Consider the following 19,384-nt stretch of genomic DNA (forward strand, 5'->3'; position numbering starts at 1 on the left):
TTCTAATCCAAGTACGAAAACTGAAATTACAGTCTGACAATAAATTACTTATACTACTGGTATTAATGAGACGAAAATTAAAACTATTTTTTCTACCTAAATGTATTTTTTATTCCTCAATATTTTTTGTCAACTTTTTGAACTTTTATAAAATATATTTTCTTTTAAGTTTTTTTGAAACTTAAAAAGTTTGAAAGAATTTTTTCAATATTTTGTTTCCTTTTACTATTGACAATAATAATTTAAACAATAACATGTCTGACTAAAACAAATACTAGACTACTGAGAGTGTGTATCAATAAGTATTTAGACTCTGTCTGACTGAAATTAATTTCCACTACTGTTTTATGCAGATTTGTAAATATATATTCAGAAAGTGCTTACCCCGCCCCTTCAAAAAATGAAAAAAAAAAAAATGCAAAGACCTATTTTATAGTCAAATCATGACCGCCAAATGCAAAGACAAATTAAATTCTTGACTGTCGTGTTTCCCAATTAAATATATCGTTTGTATTCAGCAACGTGAGGGAATGAAAAAAAAAATGATAAATTGTCATTTTCAGAAGCTGCGAGAGACTGATTCCCGGCAAATGTTGACACACGAGCATTCATCGATTTCCGAAGGTCTGCCCACTATCAACATAGGCGACATCAACCATCAGAACAATGTGAATCAAGGAAATTTTCAAATTCTTCACATCACAATTAATAAATCACCATGGGCAAATAATAATAATAATAATACTTCTAATAAACTTGGAATTTCAAAATTAAATTGAAATATAAATAGAAAAGAAAAATGTAGAAAAAAACAGCGAAGAAGAAAAAAAACGATAACTATTATAAAAATATTATTGTATATAAATAAAAATTAAATCTGTTGATAACATATATATATGTATATGCATATATATATTAATAAAAAAATTTTAATGAATTTAAAGAAGAAAATAAATTGCGATTTAAAATATCGCAAGATGGACGAGGTTTATAGTGATCGAAAGATCAGAAAAAATGTTCGATATAGATTAATAATAATTGATGTGAGATGTGAGAGAAAATTGTCGATAATCGATCGGTAATCTTCAATATTGAAGGTCATGGAGGCCAATATCACATTAAATGCTTCCTTCGTGCCAGGCGCACCATTCGGTGACGTCACTGCAATTCTTACCGCTGCCGTATTAGGAATTTTGATCCTCGCCACCGTTGTAGGTGAGTTTCTTTCATTTTAATAATTTATGTCCTCTTCTCTCTATTATTTCACACGATAATCTCATTTTCTTGACAATAATAAATTTTAAATAAATAAATTTCATAAATTTGAAAATAAATTTCATTAATTTGTTAATAAATTTAATGATAATAATAGAACATAAAATTAAAATATTAATTACCATTTATTCCACATTACCGTGTGTCGGATATACAAAATATTTAACAATATGTCAATAAATAATAATAATAACTATTATAATCCAAAACTAGTTTCAAACATTAAACGTGAATTTTCCACTTTTGTTTTAATAAAGCAAGCAAGATAATAATATAAATCAAACAAAATAAAATTATCATACAACCTTATATATTAAATAAATTGTATTTATATTGTGAAAACATTGCAATATTAATAAGTCGTGTGCTATTCACGTCATCATGCTATTGCAAATATAATAATTTTATTCAGATTTTGCGAGTGAATTATTTATATATAGATATATACACACAGAAACAATGAAAAAGCAATGCACCTCTATTCTGTAATTAAATTATGGACTTCATCAATTTCTCACTTGTGAAATTAGGTCGATACTTGTAAATTTATGGATATTTCATTATCATTGTGGCTTTGAAAAAAATGTGCAATAAAGTTGATTGATGCTTGATTTTTAAATCTCATTTTTTGTTGCAAAAAAAAAATTAATAATAAAGTATCATTGAAATAATAATTTACTTTTTTTGGAATAAAATAATGTAATTTTTATATTTTTCCATAGCGGAAAATATGAATAATAACGAGAATTCATTAAAATGATATTTTACTTTTTTTTGGAAAAGAACAATGTAATTTTTTACAGATATTCTATCTGTTGATTCTCAACCTAATTTTATACATTTCAATTTTTTTAGTTTTTTCATCGTTATTAATTTTATTTTTCTGGGTAAAAAAAAACTAATAGTACTAATAGTATTTTTGTTACTATTATTACTATTACTATTTAAAACGAAAATTATTCGAAAACATCATAAACTTCATTTTTAAATGAATATTTAATCAATATTTTTTTTATAGAAATTAAGATATTCAAAAATTTGAAATTCAATAACATATATAATAATTAAAATTTGCTACTTTGTTACTGTAACTTCTTCAAAAATTATTTTCATCATTACGATTATTCATTTCTAGAATTTTCAACTAAAATTCTTCTTAAAGTCAATTTTTTAAAAATAATTTTTGAAAAAGTTCTTTGAGAATTTTCAAATTCTTTTGTTTACAATTTTAATTTTACGAAATTTCGATAAATTCTGACATTCTTCAATTAAATATATTAAAAATTAAAATCTTCAAATAATTAAAAAAAATTCCATTAAACTTTTTGAGAAAAATTAATTCTACAGAATTCTTAATTAAAAGTATGAAAAGTTCAAATTTTCAAGGATTTTAATTTAAAGTTCATTTTTAAATTAATATTTATTAGAAAATTCTACGAGAATTCAATTATTTAACTACAAAAATAAATATTTTTATTAAACAGTCGTATGTTTCATAAAATTGAATTTTTATAATGAATTTTATCAACAAATTTTAATAAAATTTTTAAGAATAATTTCATTCTTTGAGAAATTTGATGAAAATTGTATTAAAAATAATTGAAATTCAGCCAAGATTTTATTAAAATTTTTGAAAATAATTAAATTTCGGAGAAAAATTTCATTATTTATAAAGATAATTGAAATTTTGACGAGAATTCTTGTAAATTTTTAAACATAATTGAACTTCTTGCGAAGAATTATATTACTTTTGAAAATAATTGAATTCTTGAGACGAATTTTATTAAAATTTCTTATTAAATAATTGAATTCATTTGTGGAATTTTATTGAAATAGTAGACATAGAAAATAATTGAATTTGACAAAATTTATTAAAATTATTTTGAAAGAAATTAAATTGTTACAAAGAAATTCATTAAAATTTTTGAAAATGATTTAATTAAAAATGTATTGAAAATATAGGTAAAGGTTTTAAAATAAATGAATTTCTTTTATAAATTTTAATACAATTTTTAAGAATAATTTCATTTTTCGAGAAATTTAATGAAAATTGTATTAAAAATAATTGAAATTCAGCCAAGATTTTATTAAAATTTTTTAAAATAAAAATAATTAAATTTTGGAGAACAATTTAATTATTTATAAAGATAATTAAAATTTTGACGAGAATTTTTGTAAATTTTTAAACATAATTGGATTTCTGCAAAGAATTTTATTAAAATTATTTTGAAAAAAATTATTTATGAAAATAATTGTATAATATATGAAAATAATTTGTAAATAATTGAATTTCTGTAAAATTTTTATTATTTATAAAAATAATCAAATTTTTTGCGTAGAATTTTATTAAAATTTTTTTTAACTAATTGAATTCTTTTAGGAATTTTTATTAAAGTAGTAGATATTAAAAATCATTGAATTGAGAAAAGTTTTTAAGAAAAATTTTACAACTTTGTAAAATAATTGCATTTCTGCAATTATTTATAATTGCTTCAAAATTTAATTTGCTTTAGTGTTTTTAACTAAAATTCTTCTATAAATCAATTATTTTTAATAATCAATTAAATATATATATATATATTAACAAATTCAACTAATTTCAAAAGAATTTTAGTTTCTAAATTTTTTTTAAATCTAAGTTTTTTTATATTTCTAATTAAATTCATTTAAAACTGAAATTTTACAAATTCCCCTGATTTTTTTCAGGTGTTTTGAAGGTTTATAAAAAAAATAAAAATGTTATAGAAAAAAATTTTTAAAAACTGAAGAAACTAAAGTATAAATTTTTATTATTGGAAATAATTTATTTAATCAAAAAGATAAAACTACATCAATTGTCCACAATTTTTTCTAATTTTCAAAGAAACAAAAAATGTCAAAAATATATTTTGTCCTATTTTAAAAATATTTGCAATTTCTCTCTCTTTCTCTCTTTCACTACTTTTTTTATCGAAAATATTTTGTCCACCAAAAAAGTATTAAAAGAGCTGTAAAAAAATTAAAGTGGCTTTGATAAGAGTAATTTTCTCGACAAATTGCCAAGAATTTTTCTTTTCTTTTTTTATTTTTTTTCGTTAAACTCTAAAGACGTCACCATATTCCTTTCTTTTCACGTCCGGTCATTTTGTTTCCACTTTCCTTTTTTTACACTCATATCGTTTCTTTTCCTCTTTTAGAAAATTGTTGTTACCCTCGAGCACCTTAGCTTTCGTCCACTTTTCCAAGCTCATTTATTCCTAACGTTTGCCCATTCAAGGAACGGTTCTTCTCATTTTGCTATAAACTTTTAAGAGTATGACATCATGCGGCGACCACACACAGACACAAAATACTTTATCTTCAATGCTTTCGAAAGATGTTTTTTTTTCTTCCTCTTTTGTTGTTGAAAGTAGATAAAAAATAAAATAGAGTGGTGAAATTAGTTTTTGTTTCAAGTATATAAGCAAACTTGTTGCTTGAGTTTTCAAAAAGAAGTTTCTTCATCCGCATATATATATATATATATATATATATACATATAGTTGCTTTTAATCGAGTTTATTGACTTTATTTTTAAAGTTCATTTTCAATCGAAAATTAGGTTATAACTGAATTATTTATTTTTTACTTCGAAATTCTCGAGTATCTTTTCACAAAAAAAAAATTTAGTTTAAATTTTCATAATTCTCATTTTGCTTTTGAAAAAGGGAAAAATGTACAAATGGAGTTTATTTCATTGATAAATAATTAATTCTTTTAAATACACGTTTTAGCAATTAGAAAATTTTCAATTTTAATATATTACTTTTGCTTGATTACGTATTCCCTTTTTATTTCGATTTTCGAAAAAGAAAATTTATTTTTCACTTTAATGGAATATTTTTAAATGAATTCAGCTTCATTACGATCGGAACTTTTAGTTTTTAGTTAAACTTTTTTTTTTGCAGTGTGAAGCACTTCCTTTTTAGTCAGGCAAAATTTAAATCTGTTACACTTTTAAATTTTTCCATTACAAAATTAAAAATTGTTTATAATGAAAAATAATTCTAATTATAAATACAAATTACAAATATTTATAGAATTTTTCATTTCATTATAGATTGTAATAATTTAATTACTTTTTTTTATTCCAATAAATTTTTATTCCAAAAAAATTTTTAATTACAAAAAACATATTTAAATTGAAAATTAATACAATAATCAAAATTCCGGGAACTTTCTTTATAATATTTTTTGTGTACAAATAATTGCAATTATTTTGTAATTTTTTGACTTCATCAGTCGGTAGTTTTAATTATAAATAAAACTTTGAGATTAACGATTAGTTGCAATTATTTATAGGCAAAAATTATTATAAGTAAAAATCCTTAATTTAATTAAAAATTAATTTAATTACTATCTCATTTTTCTATTGTGGAAAAATTTTCAATTACGAAAAATATATTTAAATTAAAAAATATTTAATGTATTGATAAAATTGAATAATAAAAATTTCGGTAGCGTTTTGTTTATTTTAGTCTTGTATGATTAATTACGGCAATTGAGCGATAGAAATTTGAGTCAATTTACATTTATGCAGACAATATTTTATTATATTTCCTATATATATACATATATTGAGTCATTGTTAAATTTGAATTTAATGTAGCGAATATTGTTGAAATATTGAATTGCTAATTACAGTTTTACAATTTAATATACGTGTGACAGATTCTGAATGGCCATAGAAACTGTTCAGAATCACAATAAAGCTCAAAGTATTCATGTTGAGAGTAACGCATCAAATTCAATATATACGAGAGTTAATATGCGATTCCTTATATAGCATCACTTGTTATTCATTGTGATATATCGACCTTTAAAAAAAATTCTACCAAAAAAAATTATTTTAATTGTACTTTTTAGAAAAAGGCAAAAAATTCAATCATATAAATTTTCTATTATAAAAATATAAAAGTTTTGATAATCTTTAGCGACTTTTATCAATTTTTATAACTATTTTTCACAAACAGAAATTCCCTTGTCAAGTAAAAGTAAATAATCTTGGGCTAGATTACGTAATTTAATTTTTAAGTCCAACTTTCCCTCTCATTTTCACTTTCAATTAATTATTTTTACTTTGAAGGTTAAAATAAACTAAATTTGAATAAAATTGACTTTTTATTTTATGATTTATTAAATAATGTAATATAATAAATGAAAATAAAATAATAAATAATAAAATAAAAATCAAATAGAATTACTTGAAAAGTGAAAATAAAAAAATCTATCAAAGTGAAACAGTGAAAGTGAAAATGAAAGTCAAAGTAAAACTAAAATCCCATATTAAATCAACCCCCGGGATAAAAAAAAATATAAATAATTTTTCCTCTTTTGAAATATTTGCCATTCTCTATTCTGTTTTAGTATTTTGTTGCTTTCATTTTTTTACCCCAAAGCTTTAAAGAATAATCCCTTTGGCATTGAGACAGTGTTCCTAGTATAAAAAAAACGAGGTCAAGACAAGAAAAAATTTCCCCTCCATACAGTCACTACCCCATGTGCTATTTTCATGATGAGAATATAATTACCATCATCAAATTTTCCAAAAAGATAAGAAAAAAACCAAAACAAAATTGAAAAAAAACAATTTCTTCCTAAAATTTTTTTGCACACATTTTTTCCCATAATTAAATAATAATTAAATAAGTATTAATAAATATTAAGAATTATTTTTAAAAAATTGATAAATAACTTAACGTTAAGTAGAGACTGTGGTCGATAATAGACAAAAAAAATGTGTAGGTAGAAAATAAAATAAAAAAAAAGTAATACCAATAAAAATTAACGCATCATTAACAACTTGTAATTGATTGTTATCACTATTTTTATTATCCTTATTATTTTCATTGTGATTCTTATTAATATTATTTCGTTTTCATTATTAATGTTAATATTAATTATTACAATTATTATTATTAATTTTAAGGGGAGGGGAGATTATTTTCTAAGCTTAGTATAATATTTTTAATATTATAATTATAGATTATAATATAGATTTTATAGTATAAAGACTTGCAATAATAGTAATAATAATAATAATTATAATAATAAAAATAATATTATTATTATTATTATTATTATTATTATTATTATCATTATTATTATTATTATTATTATTAAAGAAAAGAACAATAAAAATCGAACAAAAATAAAGAATAAATAATAAAGAGAGAGAAGAAAAAAAAGAATAAATAAAAAAAGTAGTTTATTGATATTTGAAAGGTCGCAATATTAAATCTGTTATTTTCGACAATGAATTTTGGCACTTATGTAGTATTCAAGCTGCATTTCTCATTTACAGAAAAGCATAAAAAAAAGAGGATTTATATGAAGGTTAGTTTCCTTTTATGCTTCAGGTCAAGTTCTCGTAATTAATGATTTTTCTCCCCCCCCCCCCCTCTTCACCCCACTCTTCCTTTTTCCCCCTCTTCCACCCTCTCGAATCGCCTGCTAATGACAGCAGCAAGAATTATGCCCACATCTATTGTTAGATTCTGTTTTCACGCTTTAAGCCAGCATAATTTATATAATATATCTGAGAGGGGTCAATAACAGTAAATTTTTTTCGAAAAAAAAAAATTTTTAATTAATTATTTTTAATTACAATTTTTTTTTCTATTTCCCTAATCATCATTATCAGCATTCAAAAAGAAATTTATAATGTGTCTTATTTTAAATATGATAATTTTTTTTGTAACTATAACTATCATCAACCAAGAACTTTTTATTTTGATTTGGTAATAATAGTTACTATCATTATTGATTAAATTGCAAGGGGAATTAAATACCGATGGACTTAAATCCTTGTGGTAGTTAAAATCAATGATAATTAAATTCAATGATATTTGGTCATTGGTAGTTACATGTAATGGTAATTGAAACCAATGATAGTTACAGTCATTGATAGTTGTAATCAATGGTGATTAAAACCAAGTGGTAATTCTAATTACAATTTCTAGTAGGAAAATCCACAGGTAGTTAAACTCGGCGAATGTTATAATCAATGGTAATTATTAAGTCAATCAATTGATAATAATTGATTTTAATTAAAAATTATTAGTGTCCAAAAATAAAAATTAAATATAACATCTATTGGATCTGTATACAATGGGAATTAAAATCAATTAATTTTATGATCAATACTTTTGCTTGATAACGTATTTCTTTTTTGTTTGGATTTTCTCAAATGTAAAAAATTTGTTCTTAAATTAGGAATATATACTTAGCATTTATTTTAAATTATTTTATACTTAAACTTCGTGTATTCAATTACATTTGATATATTAATTAATACATACTAATTAATTAAGAGAAGATTTTACTTAAAATTACAAATTAAATTTTTCATAACAATAAAACATGAAGATATCGATAACTCCGAGTCTTCGACTCGAAGTGATCGATTTCTTCATGTTTCATAATAATTAAAGATGACCGAGTGATAAAATCATTTACAAGAATTTTTAACTAAAATTCTTCTTTAAATCGATTATTTTTAATAATTTTCGAAAAAGTTCTTTGACAATCTTCAAATCCATTTGTTTACAATGTTCAATTTTACGGAATTTCAATTATTCGTAAATTCTTCAATTAAATAAATATTAGAAAATAAAAACTTAAAATAATATTTAAAAAATCCGCAATTAAACTTTTTCAAAAAAATTAATTTCAAAATTCAATTATTTCTAAAAATTCACGCTATATTGCTTTTAATATTCAATTATTATCTAAAATTTTAACTAAAATTCATTTTTAAATCAACTTTTATTAAAAGATTCTACTAGAATTCAATTATTTAAATACAAATAAATAATTCATTGAATAATTGAATGTTTCTTAAAATTTAATTCACATAAAGAATCGTTATTAACAAATTTTCAAATAATTGAATTCTATCAACGGATTTTAATAAAATTTTAAAAAATAATTACATTTTTCGAGAAATTTGATTAAACTTATATTAAAAATAATTGAAATTCTGCAATGAGTTTTATTATTTGTGAAAAGAATTGAATCCCTAAGAAGAATTTTATTTCTTTTGAACAATATTTAATTTTTGCGAAGAATATTATTACTCTTGAAAATAATTGAATTTTTGCAATAATCTCTAATTTTTACAAAATTGAATTTTTTTCGTGTTTTTAACTAAACATATTCTATAAATCCATTATTTTTAATAATTTTTAAAAAAATTCTTTAAGAATTTTCAAATTCAATTTGTTTACAATTCAATTTTACAAAATTTCAATTATTCGTGAATTCTTCAATTAAATATGCATTAGAAAATAAAATCCTTAAATAATTTTAAAAAATCCACAATTAAAGTTTCTCAAAAAAAAAATTAATTCCACAAAATTGTTAGTTAAAAATATGAAAAATTCAAATTTGCAAAGATTTTAATCTGAAACCTTTTCAAAATTCAATTATTTCTAATAATTTACGCTCTAATGATTTTAAAATTCAAGTATAATCTAAAATTTTAACTGAAATTCATTTTAAAATCAATGCTTATTAGATAACTTTATTATAATTCAATTATTTTAATACAAAAGTAAATAACGTATTGAATAATTCCATGTTTCTTAAAATTGAATTTTCATAAAAAATTTTATCTATAAATTTTTAATTATCTGAATTCTTTTCATGAATTTTAATAAAATTTTTTCGAGGAATTCGATTAAAATTGTTTTAAAAAGTAATTGAAATTCTGCAATAAGTTCACAGTAAATCGTTAGGTATTAAAATAACACCAAAAAGGATTAAAATAATCCAATTTAGTGTTATTTTAATCCATTTTGGTGTTATTTTAACACCTAACGATTTACCGTGTTTTATTATTTACAAAAATAATTGAATGATTACGAAGAAATTTATTAAAAAACTTTGTAAATAATGAAATTCCTGTGAAATTTTTATTATTTTTTGAAAATAATTAAAACTTTGTGTCGTAGAATTTTATTAAATTTTTTTTTAAATAATTGAATTCTTTTGGAAAATTTTATGAAAATAGTAAATATTGAAAATGATTGAATTGAGGAAAATTTTTGAAAATAATTGAATTTCGGAGATGAATTTAATTATTTTTAAAGATAATTTAAATTTTGATGAAAATTTTGAAAAATTTTTGAACATAATCAAATTTTTGCGAAGAATTTTATAATTTTTGAAAATAATTGAATTTCGGAGATGAATTTAATTATTTTTAAAGATAATTTAAATTTTGATGAGAATTTTGAAAAATTTTTCAACATAATCAAATTTTTGCGAAGAATTTTATAATTTTTGAAAATAATTGAATTTCTGCAATCATTTGTAATTACTTTATAATTCTCCAAATTATATCGTACAATTTATAGTATATGTAATATATTAATAATATATTTTATTATTGAAGAATAATAAGACCTGATTTTGAAATTTCGAAAGGCAAGTGCATTCGAAAAGGGCTTCAGGTTTATAGGTATAGCCGGTCAGTGTCTGCTCTACTGTCTCGAAGTTGAGAGTTAAAGTGATTAATTCGAAGTTGGCAGGTTTTCGTTTGCGTGTAATCTATCAAACGAGTCTGACACTTCCCGGCTGCTTCCGTTGTCCTGAAAATACTTGTGCATACTTTCAACGGAAGTATATATGTATATACACACACTATATACTATATATAGAATAAGATTTTATGACGCAGCTGTTCCGCAACTGCAAAGTCGGCATCTGCAACTCCCAAGAGTAATGGCATTAGCCCTTTAAGTCAGCAATTTTATTGGTCTCTCCGAGTAGTACTCTTTCGATTGTGTCACAATCCTTCTTGCCTTTCACGAGGGTCCTTAAACTTCTTTAAATGTCTTACAAGCGAAACATTTCAAGTGAGTGAGAAAGAAAGATTCACTTCTACTTCTAAATACTGAAATTAACTATATTGTATCTTTTAGTGCTTTTCCACACTCTCTTCATATATATATTTATATAAATTGCCAGCTGTATACTTTCTTAACGACTTAAAAATAATTAGGACATTGCACTAATTCCTTTTAAATTATATTAACTATTCATTTTATTTCGGTGTAAAACAAAGTACATCTTATCTAATTATTATCGATTAACAATTATTACCCCCATTAATTTAACAACTTCTTAAATTAATTACATCTAATTGAAATCTATTATCTAATTGCCTAATTTGCTCCAAGAATCGGATATTGAAATATTTCCATTAATTTTCAATAATAATTACTGTAATAATTAATATTATTAATAATAGTAACAAGATTTCATGATCCAGTTTCGAACGAAATAAAAAAAAATCCCTTTTTTTGAAGAAAAAAAGATTTTCGAGAACCTAAAAACTTGAAAATTTTCTGTGATACAAAAATGAGTTTAATTAATTTTTTCTGAGCTCTTTTTTCGAAACTTTTCTAACAAGGAGTAACTTTAACTTATTGGAGTTAGGACAATCTTCAATTAAAACTTTATCGTCTTTATCCGGAAAGTTTTGTATTTTAAAAGATAACAGAAGAATCACGTACACTTTTATCCCTGTGACTTACATAAAAGATAAAAAGTGAATTCTTTTATTTTCTGTGTATTTACGTAGAAAAAATTAAAAGAAAAAAAGATATATTCCAAAATAAAAAAAAGAAACGTGAAATTCAAATTTCCAAGTTCCAACGACAGCAATTTAATTTTTTTGTTGTTTGTTGAAAAAAAATACACCATTTTCTGAACGAAAACTTAAGTAAAGAAGAGTAGCTTTTATAATTTATTTCTCAAGGGAGACAGATTTTATTTTTCCTCATAAGAAAAAGAATTTTCTTTTTTTCTAATAGTTCTCAAATCTTTGCTTTTTAAAATGATTAATTATAAGAAACAATTATAAATTTTATCACTTTTTTTTATAATTTTTTTTATAATTATGAAAAAAACTATAAAAGTTATAAAATAAATAAAATAGTAAATAAATAAACAATTCAATTATTATTGTAATTTATAATATTATTCATTTTATAACTGAAAGGAAACGATTTTATGTATTCTATTTGTTTCGTCTCGTTTATGAGAGAACTTTCATGCCATCTAGGCGGCAATTTAAAGAACTTTTGGCTCGAAAATTCAAAAAATGAAAAATTAAATTAAAATATATTAATGTTAATAATAAATAAAGTAAATAATAATAATAACAATATTAATAATAATTTATTATTCTTATTATTATAAAAAAAATAATAATAATAATGAATTAATAATAAAGAATAAAAATAATTAGTCTAGTAATATTAAAAGACTCGACTAGAACAATTTACCGAATTTAATGACAAAAAATTTTTTTTTAAATTTTTTCCAGGAAACGTATTTGTTATAGCAGCAATTGTACTGGAAAGGAATTTGCAATCAGTGGCAAATTACTTAATCGTGAGTTTGGCCGTTGCAGATCTCATGGTTGCCTGTCTAGTCATGCCTTTGGGAGCTGTTTACGAGGTATGAAATTTACAATAATTATTGTACACATTAGATCTCAGAAATTAACAAGCACTACCGTTATTATTGTAAATTGAATTTAAATTACAAATTATTCCATTAAAATCTCATTAAATTCAATCTAATCAATTTTAATAATTTATCGCATTGATGACAATTTTCCTGCAAGTAAAATACATTATCGCAATTGCTTACAATTTAATTAAACTTTGTAATTAAGAAAATAATTACATTAATTAATTCAATTAATTAACTTAATTCCGGTATTTTAATTAACTTATTTATAATTAATTATAATTAATTAACTTATTTATTTATAATAAAAATAATTAAAAATAAATCTATTAGCTTGAATTATATAAATTAATTCATTTATTTCTTTATAACAAAAATCGACAAAACGATAAAATTATTGAACTGCATAAATGCGAGTATATTCCTATTAATTGTATTTTTAAAACCAAAAGTAAATTTTCTAGAAAATAGTATTTTTTTTCTTCAATTCTTCAATTCTCGCTTTATTCGAAATTAATTTTTTTTAAAATACGAGAACATTACGAGAACATTAAAAGCGCTGGTGGTTTTTTTTATTATTTATTAATACCGATTGTGTTCGGTTTATTAATTACTTTCCAATATTCTGTGACTATAAACTTTTCCACATAATCGCCGATATTATACAATACTATTTTTTTATAAAATAATTTTTTTCACAATTGCTAAAAAAATTTTTTTCACTATATAAACTTTAATTTACTGCAAAAAAATTTTTTTGCAGTAAATTAAAGTTTATATAGTGTACAAATGTTCTCTTATTATTTTTTGTAAACCCATTAGACCAATAATCTAACACTTGAATTAATAATCTCAGAATACAATTTATTCTCCAGTTAGAAAAAGTTTAATTAAAAAAAATTTTTATCTACGGAAAGAATTTTTTATTAAAAAAAAGAAAATAATAATAAAATAATATTTATGTCTCTCATTATTATTGATGTCACTTTTTCGGGGCAACAAAAAACATTTTATCAACGTAAACGTAAATTAGTGCCCTCATTAACAAAAAAAGCGTATTTGACATTTTTTGAAAAATAGTTACAACTCTTTAAAAAGTTATAAAATTTATGTACATATCATAAGTTAAATAAACGTTAAATCATTATTATTATTTTTTTTGGACTAAAGTTTGAAAGTCTGTCCCCGGACGCTAATGACATCATTAGAGAGCAGACACTTTTAAATAAATTGTTTTCTTTCAAAATAAATGAAGGAGACACTAGTTAATTAAGCGGAATTCTGCACAAGGTGCGCATCAAATGGGGGGATAAATGGAAAACAATTATCATCAATAATTATATTTCCCTGAAAATTCCAAATTAAAATCAATTATATTTTGAAAAATTATAGAAAAAATAATATTTTTTTCTATTATAATTATCATTCTTGTTATAATAATAATAACAATAATTATTATTATTTTTACTATTATTTTTATTTTGATAAATTATTGTCGTTCTATTAATTTCCAATATATAGAGAATTAAGCCAAATTGCCTTTTATATCTTAATTTTCAATTAATGACCAATCAATCGGTATATTAATTATTATTTCAAATTATATTGATCAATCAGTGAAATTAATACGATTTCTCTGCGTTTAGTTTACATTCCATTATTACATTAATTAATTCACTTTTGAGATATAACAAACGCAAAATCAATATTTTGTTTCGAAATTTTATAAATATTTAAAATTTTCCAATTAGTCGAAAATTTTTCCAGGGAAATGAAACAAATTTATTAATTGAATAATTAATGAGCTATTTGTAGTAAGAAAATTAATAGACGAAAATTTTCTATTGAAAAAAATTTTTTATATAAATTATTAAAAGAATAAACTGTTCTTCGTGTACAAGTTTAAAAAAAAATTTTAATTTTATTTCCTTTAAGAATTTTGTTGAAAATAATTGAATTCCTAAAAAGTATTTTACTATTTATAAAAATAATTGAATTCTTGCGAACGAATTTATAAGAATTTTTTTAAATAATTGAATTTCTAAGAAAAATTTTATTACTTTTAAAAATAATTGAATTTTGCAAACAATTTTATTAAAATGCCTGAAAATAATTGAATTTTCGGGAATAATATTGTTATTTATCGACATAATTGAATTCTTTCGAAAAATTATTTATGTAAATAATTGAATTCTTGGATACAATTTTATTTTACAACCATAAAAAAATAATTGAATTATTTCACAAAAAAATTTAATTAAAATTGTATTTAAAATAATTGATTTCTTTCGAATAATTTTATTAAAATATTTGAAAATAATTGAATTCCTATAAAAAAATCTAATATTTTTGTAAATAATTGAATTCTTCCAAAGAATTAAAAAAATTTTTGTTAATAATTGATATTTTTGAAGAATTAAAAATAATTGAAATCCTGCGATGAGTTTTATTATTTATGAAAATAATTAATTAGTTGCAAAGAATTTTATTAAAATGTTTAAAAAGAATTGAATTTCTGTGAAAAATTGTGTTACTTTTGAAAATAATTGAATTCTTTGTAAGAATTTTATAAAAATTGTTTTAAATAATTCATTTTTCCGAAATATAATAAATATTATGAAAATTTTATTTTAAATAATTGAATTGTTGTGGAAAACTTTATTTGTGAAAATAATTGAATTTTTCGATTAATTAAATTTAAATATAGTATTAAAAATAATTGAAATTCTTCGATGAGTTTTATTATTCATGAAAATAATTGAATTTTTGATGAATTTTATCAATTTTTTTTTTAAATAATTGAATTCTTTTGCGAAATTTTATGAAAATACTAGATATTAAAAATAATTGAATTATTCTAAAGAATTTGATTATAATTTTTGAGAATAGTAAATTGTACGTTTTAGTAGATGAGTGCGAAGCCTGGAATAATAATATTAATTACAATAATAGTAATGATAAAAAAATAACTATTTTTTTAAATTGTATTACCTATTATAATATTATTCATTTATTATTATTTTTGTTATTTGTTTATAAATATTAAGGCAATGAATAAATATTTTATTTGAGTAAATAAATGGATATTATTTGAAAGAATGTATGAATTTTTTATTCATTAATTAATTTCATTTTATTATAAAAAAATATTAGTATTATTTTTGTTATTTATTTATTAGTTAATAGTAGTTATAAAAATTATATTATAATTGTTATTATTGTTATATTATTGTCATAATTATAATGTCGGTAAAAATTTATCATTAAATAATAAATAAAATAAATAATAAAAAAAATAATAAATAAAAATTCAGTGGAAAATTATTTTAGAGATAAATCTGATGAAAAAAAAGAATTAAAATTTTTCTGACATTGAGAGACAATAATCATAAATTAATAGAACGAGTAGAACAAGAATAAAAAAGTAGAGTGACAGAAAGGATTATTTATCATTCTTTCCTATGTATATGTATGTATATTTGGATAAGCCGCAGTCGGGCAATATTGAGAGTTATATTTCATGTTAATCGATCTCCGATATAGACTTTTCTCTCTGTATACAACGCAACTAAGCGTAACTGTCATTACAGCTATTATAAATATTATTTATTAGTTTCATTTTTAAACATCCCTATTAATTATTTGTTGTTTCTCGTTTTCATACCATAACACACAAACGATTGTTATTGCCAATTTGACAATTATTGTATGTTTTCCCTCTTCCATGTTATTCAACAAACTGTGATCGTAATTATATATAATAAATATGAAGAATATAAAGAATTATTTCAAAATCCATTGTTTAAAATTTTGCATTAATTTTGACTGTATTTACTATTTAGTAACTATATTTTATCCTTTTAATGGCGCTGGAAATTTTAACGTTCAAATAAACGAATTTATTTTATTAATAGCGCTGAAATTTTGAAAGTTCAAATAAACGAATTTATTTGTTTTAATTCAAATAGTAATAATTTTGGGTCGCGTAGAAATAATTATAATTAATTAATTAATAATATAATGAATAATTCCAAACTATTTAATTTACTTGCTCGTTTTCTCGCGTGACAAATGTTTAAATTTATTTATTCGTTGCTTTGAGATTATAAATTTTTTGAAAATTGATTCCTATTTTTTCTTACTACGTTTAAAGAAAAACAATTGAATTTACAATGTATAATATTTGTAATTTGATTAATGAATAAATATTTTTATTTACAATTCAATGTAAGTTAATAAACTTAATAAGAAAATAAACTACCTAAAATAAAATAGAGAAGAAAAAGAATTTTTCGATAAAATTGAGTTTGAATTTATTTTTATTTATTTTTTGAAAATTCAATTTTTATTACGTGTCAAGGCATCTTCCCTTTAACTTTAGTCGATTTCACTGTGTGCCATCTGTTCAAACCAACTTTTCTTGTGGAAAGTTACTTCCGGTCACGTTACAAACGTAAGTTTCAGTGTGACACGGACTTGAACAATAGATAGCGTGTCTGAATGTAATATTGATTCGTACAGCATAGGGAATTATTCGAGATATCTTGAAACAGCCCTTGAATTTTCGAGGACAAACTAAATTTTTCCAAAATGGACAAGTTTTTTCCAAAGAAAAATTTTCTTTTCAAAATTTTTTTTTTTTAAACAGTTTCTTTAAAAAAATGTTTTGAAAAAACAATGTTCTTTTAAATCACTTTTGTCTTCTGTCCATCTTCTTTACACTTCTAATTTCGACTAATTCTTTTGATCAGTTCGACTTTTAATATCGAGTCTCACTTATTGAGATTTTACTGTATTTCATCTTAATATATTATTTTTATTATTTAATTTAATTTTTTTAAAATAAATTTAATTTAATTTTTTCTCATTAAGTAATTTGTATATTTAATTCAAATTAATTGTAATTAAGTTATTATACAGTCATCTCTGGATAATAAAATTCATGTAGAATTTTCTAATAAAAATTGATTTAAAAATGAATTTTAGTAAAATTTTAGATAATAATTAAAAATTAGAATAATAAAATTTTTCTTCGAAATTCAATTATTTACAAAAACTTGAATAAAATTCTTGTAAAAAATTCAATTATTTTCAAAAGTTTTAATAAATTTCTTGGCAAAATGTCAATTATTTTAATAAAATTTTCAAAGAAATTCAATTATTTAAGAAAAAATTAATAAAAGTCTATGCAAACATTAATTATTTTCATAAATAATAAAAATTTCAAGGTAATTCAATTATTTACAAATTTTTTCGCAATAATTCAATTATTTATATCTATTTATATTTATAAATTACTTCGCAGTGATTCAATTATTTTCATAAATAATAAAATTTTTTTTAGGAATTTAATGATTTTTATAAATAATAAAACTCATCCAAGAATTTTAAATTTTTAATTATTTTTAATAAATTTTTAATCCAATTCTTCGAAAAATGTTATTATTCTGAAAAAATTTATTAAATTCATCAAAAGAATTTATTTAAAAATTTATTGATACAATTTTTTTTAAGAATTCAATTTTAAGAAACATTTGAAAAGGTTTTAATGGTTACAAATTAAAATCTTTGAAAATATGAATTTTTTATACTTTTAACTAACAATTCTGTAGAATTAATTTTCTGGAAAAAGTTTAATTGGATTTTTTTAAAATTGTTTAAAGTTTTTATTTTTTAATATACATAGTCGAAGAATTTCCGAATAATCGAATTTTCGTAAAATTGAATTGTAAACAAATTAATTTGAAAATTATCAAAGAATTTTTCCAAAAATTATTAAAAATAATTGTTTTAAAGAAGAAATTAGGTAAAAATTTAGAAAATAATAATTGAATCGAATTGTTGAAAATAATTTTGATGAAGTTACATTAAAAATGATAATATAAAATAATGTTTCTAATTTTTTATCACTAAGTCATTTTCAATTATTATAAAACACGAAGAAATGGATCACTCCGAGTCGAAGACTCGGAGTGATCGATTTTTTCGTGTTTTATAATAATATTTTTATAAGTTAACGAATTTCAAAAAGATTTAAATTAAAAATTTTTTGGAATCTTAATTCCTATAGCAAAATAACAATGAATAAATATTTATTTAAAAAAGAAGTTATTGATGTTTTCGAATAATTTTTCAATAAAAGCAATACTTAAATAAATGTAAGAGAACATTTTTTGAGTAGAATCAATTTTTTTAGAATTATTTTTCAGAATGATTTAGAAGATTCTTAATGTAAGGTAAAAATTCAAAATTTTGTCTGAAAATCAGGGAAAAAGAAAATTAAATTTATGTGTCAAACCTGAATAATAATGAATAATTTTTATAAATTATAATTAATAATATATTACAATCAACAAATATTGTTAGTAAATGAAACTGTCCTACTTATGATCAAGACAATTCTCAGTTAATAAAGTTTCTCTGTATTTCTCTAAAGAAAAATATATTTCCAAATATCCTCAAAATATTTTGTTGGAAATTGTTATTTCAATCGAACACTATTATCGAGAAAAATAGCAGAAAAAGAATAACTTTTATATTTGTCTTCTTCACCCCAACGATAGTTTCTACTAGAATAATATAAATGGGGGAAAATGGAAAAGAACAC

At 21.1% G+C, this 19,384-nt stretch overlaps 1 protein-coding gene across 2 annotated transcripts in view; it reads left to right on the forward strand.

Annotated features, from left to right (window-relative positions):
• The first annotated feature begins 843 nt into the window (after positions 1-843).
• The window catches only part of LOC122501384 (5-hydroxytryptamine receptor-like), a 55,888-nt gene continuing 37,347 nt past the window's right edge, over positions 844-19,384 (forward strand). For both annotated transcript variants that reach the window (XM_043610790.1, XM_043610791.1), the window contains exons 1-2: positions 844-1,215; positions 12,629-12,762. In XM_043610790.1, the coding sequence (XP_043466725.1) occupies positions 1,101-1,215; positions 12,629-12,762 (249 nt within the window). In that variant the 5' untranslated portion in view covers positions 844-1,100. The remainder of the gene's footprint in view (positions 1,216-12,628; positions 12,763-19,384) is intronic.

Source organism: Leptopilina heterotoma, unplaced genomic scaffold (genome assembly GCF_015476425.1).
Source record: "Leptopilina heterotoma isolate Lh14 unplaced genomic scaffold, ASM1547642v1 Lhet_209, whole genome shotgun sequence".
NCBI lineage: Eukaryota > Metazoa > Arthropoda > Insecta > Hymenoptera > Figitidae > Leptopilina > Leptopilina heterotoma.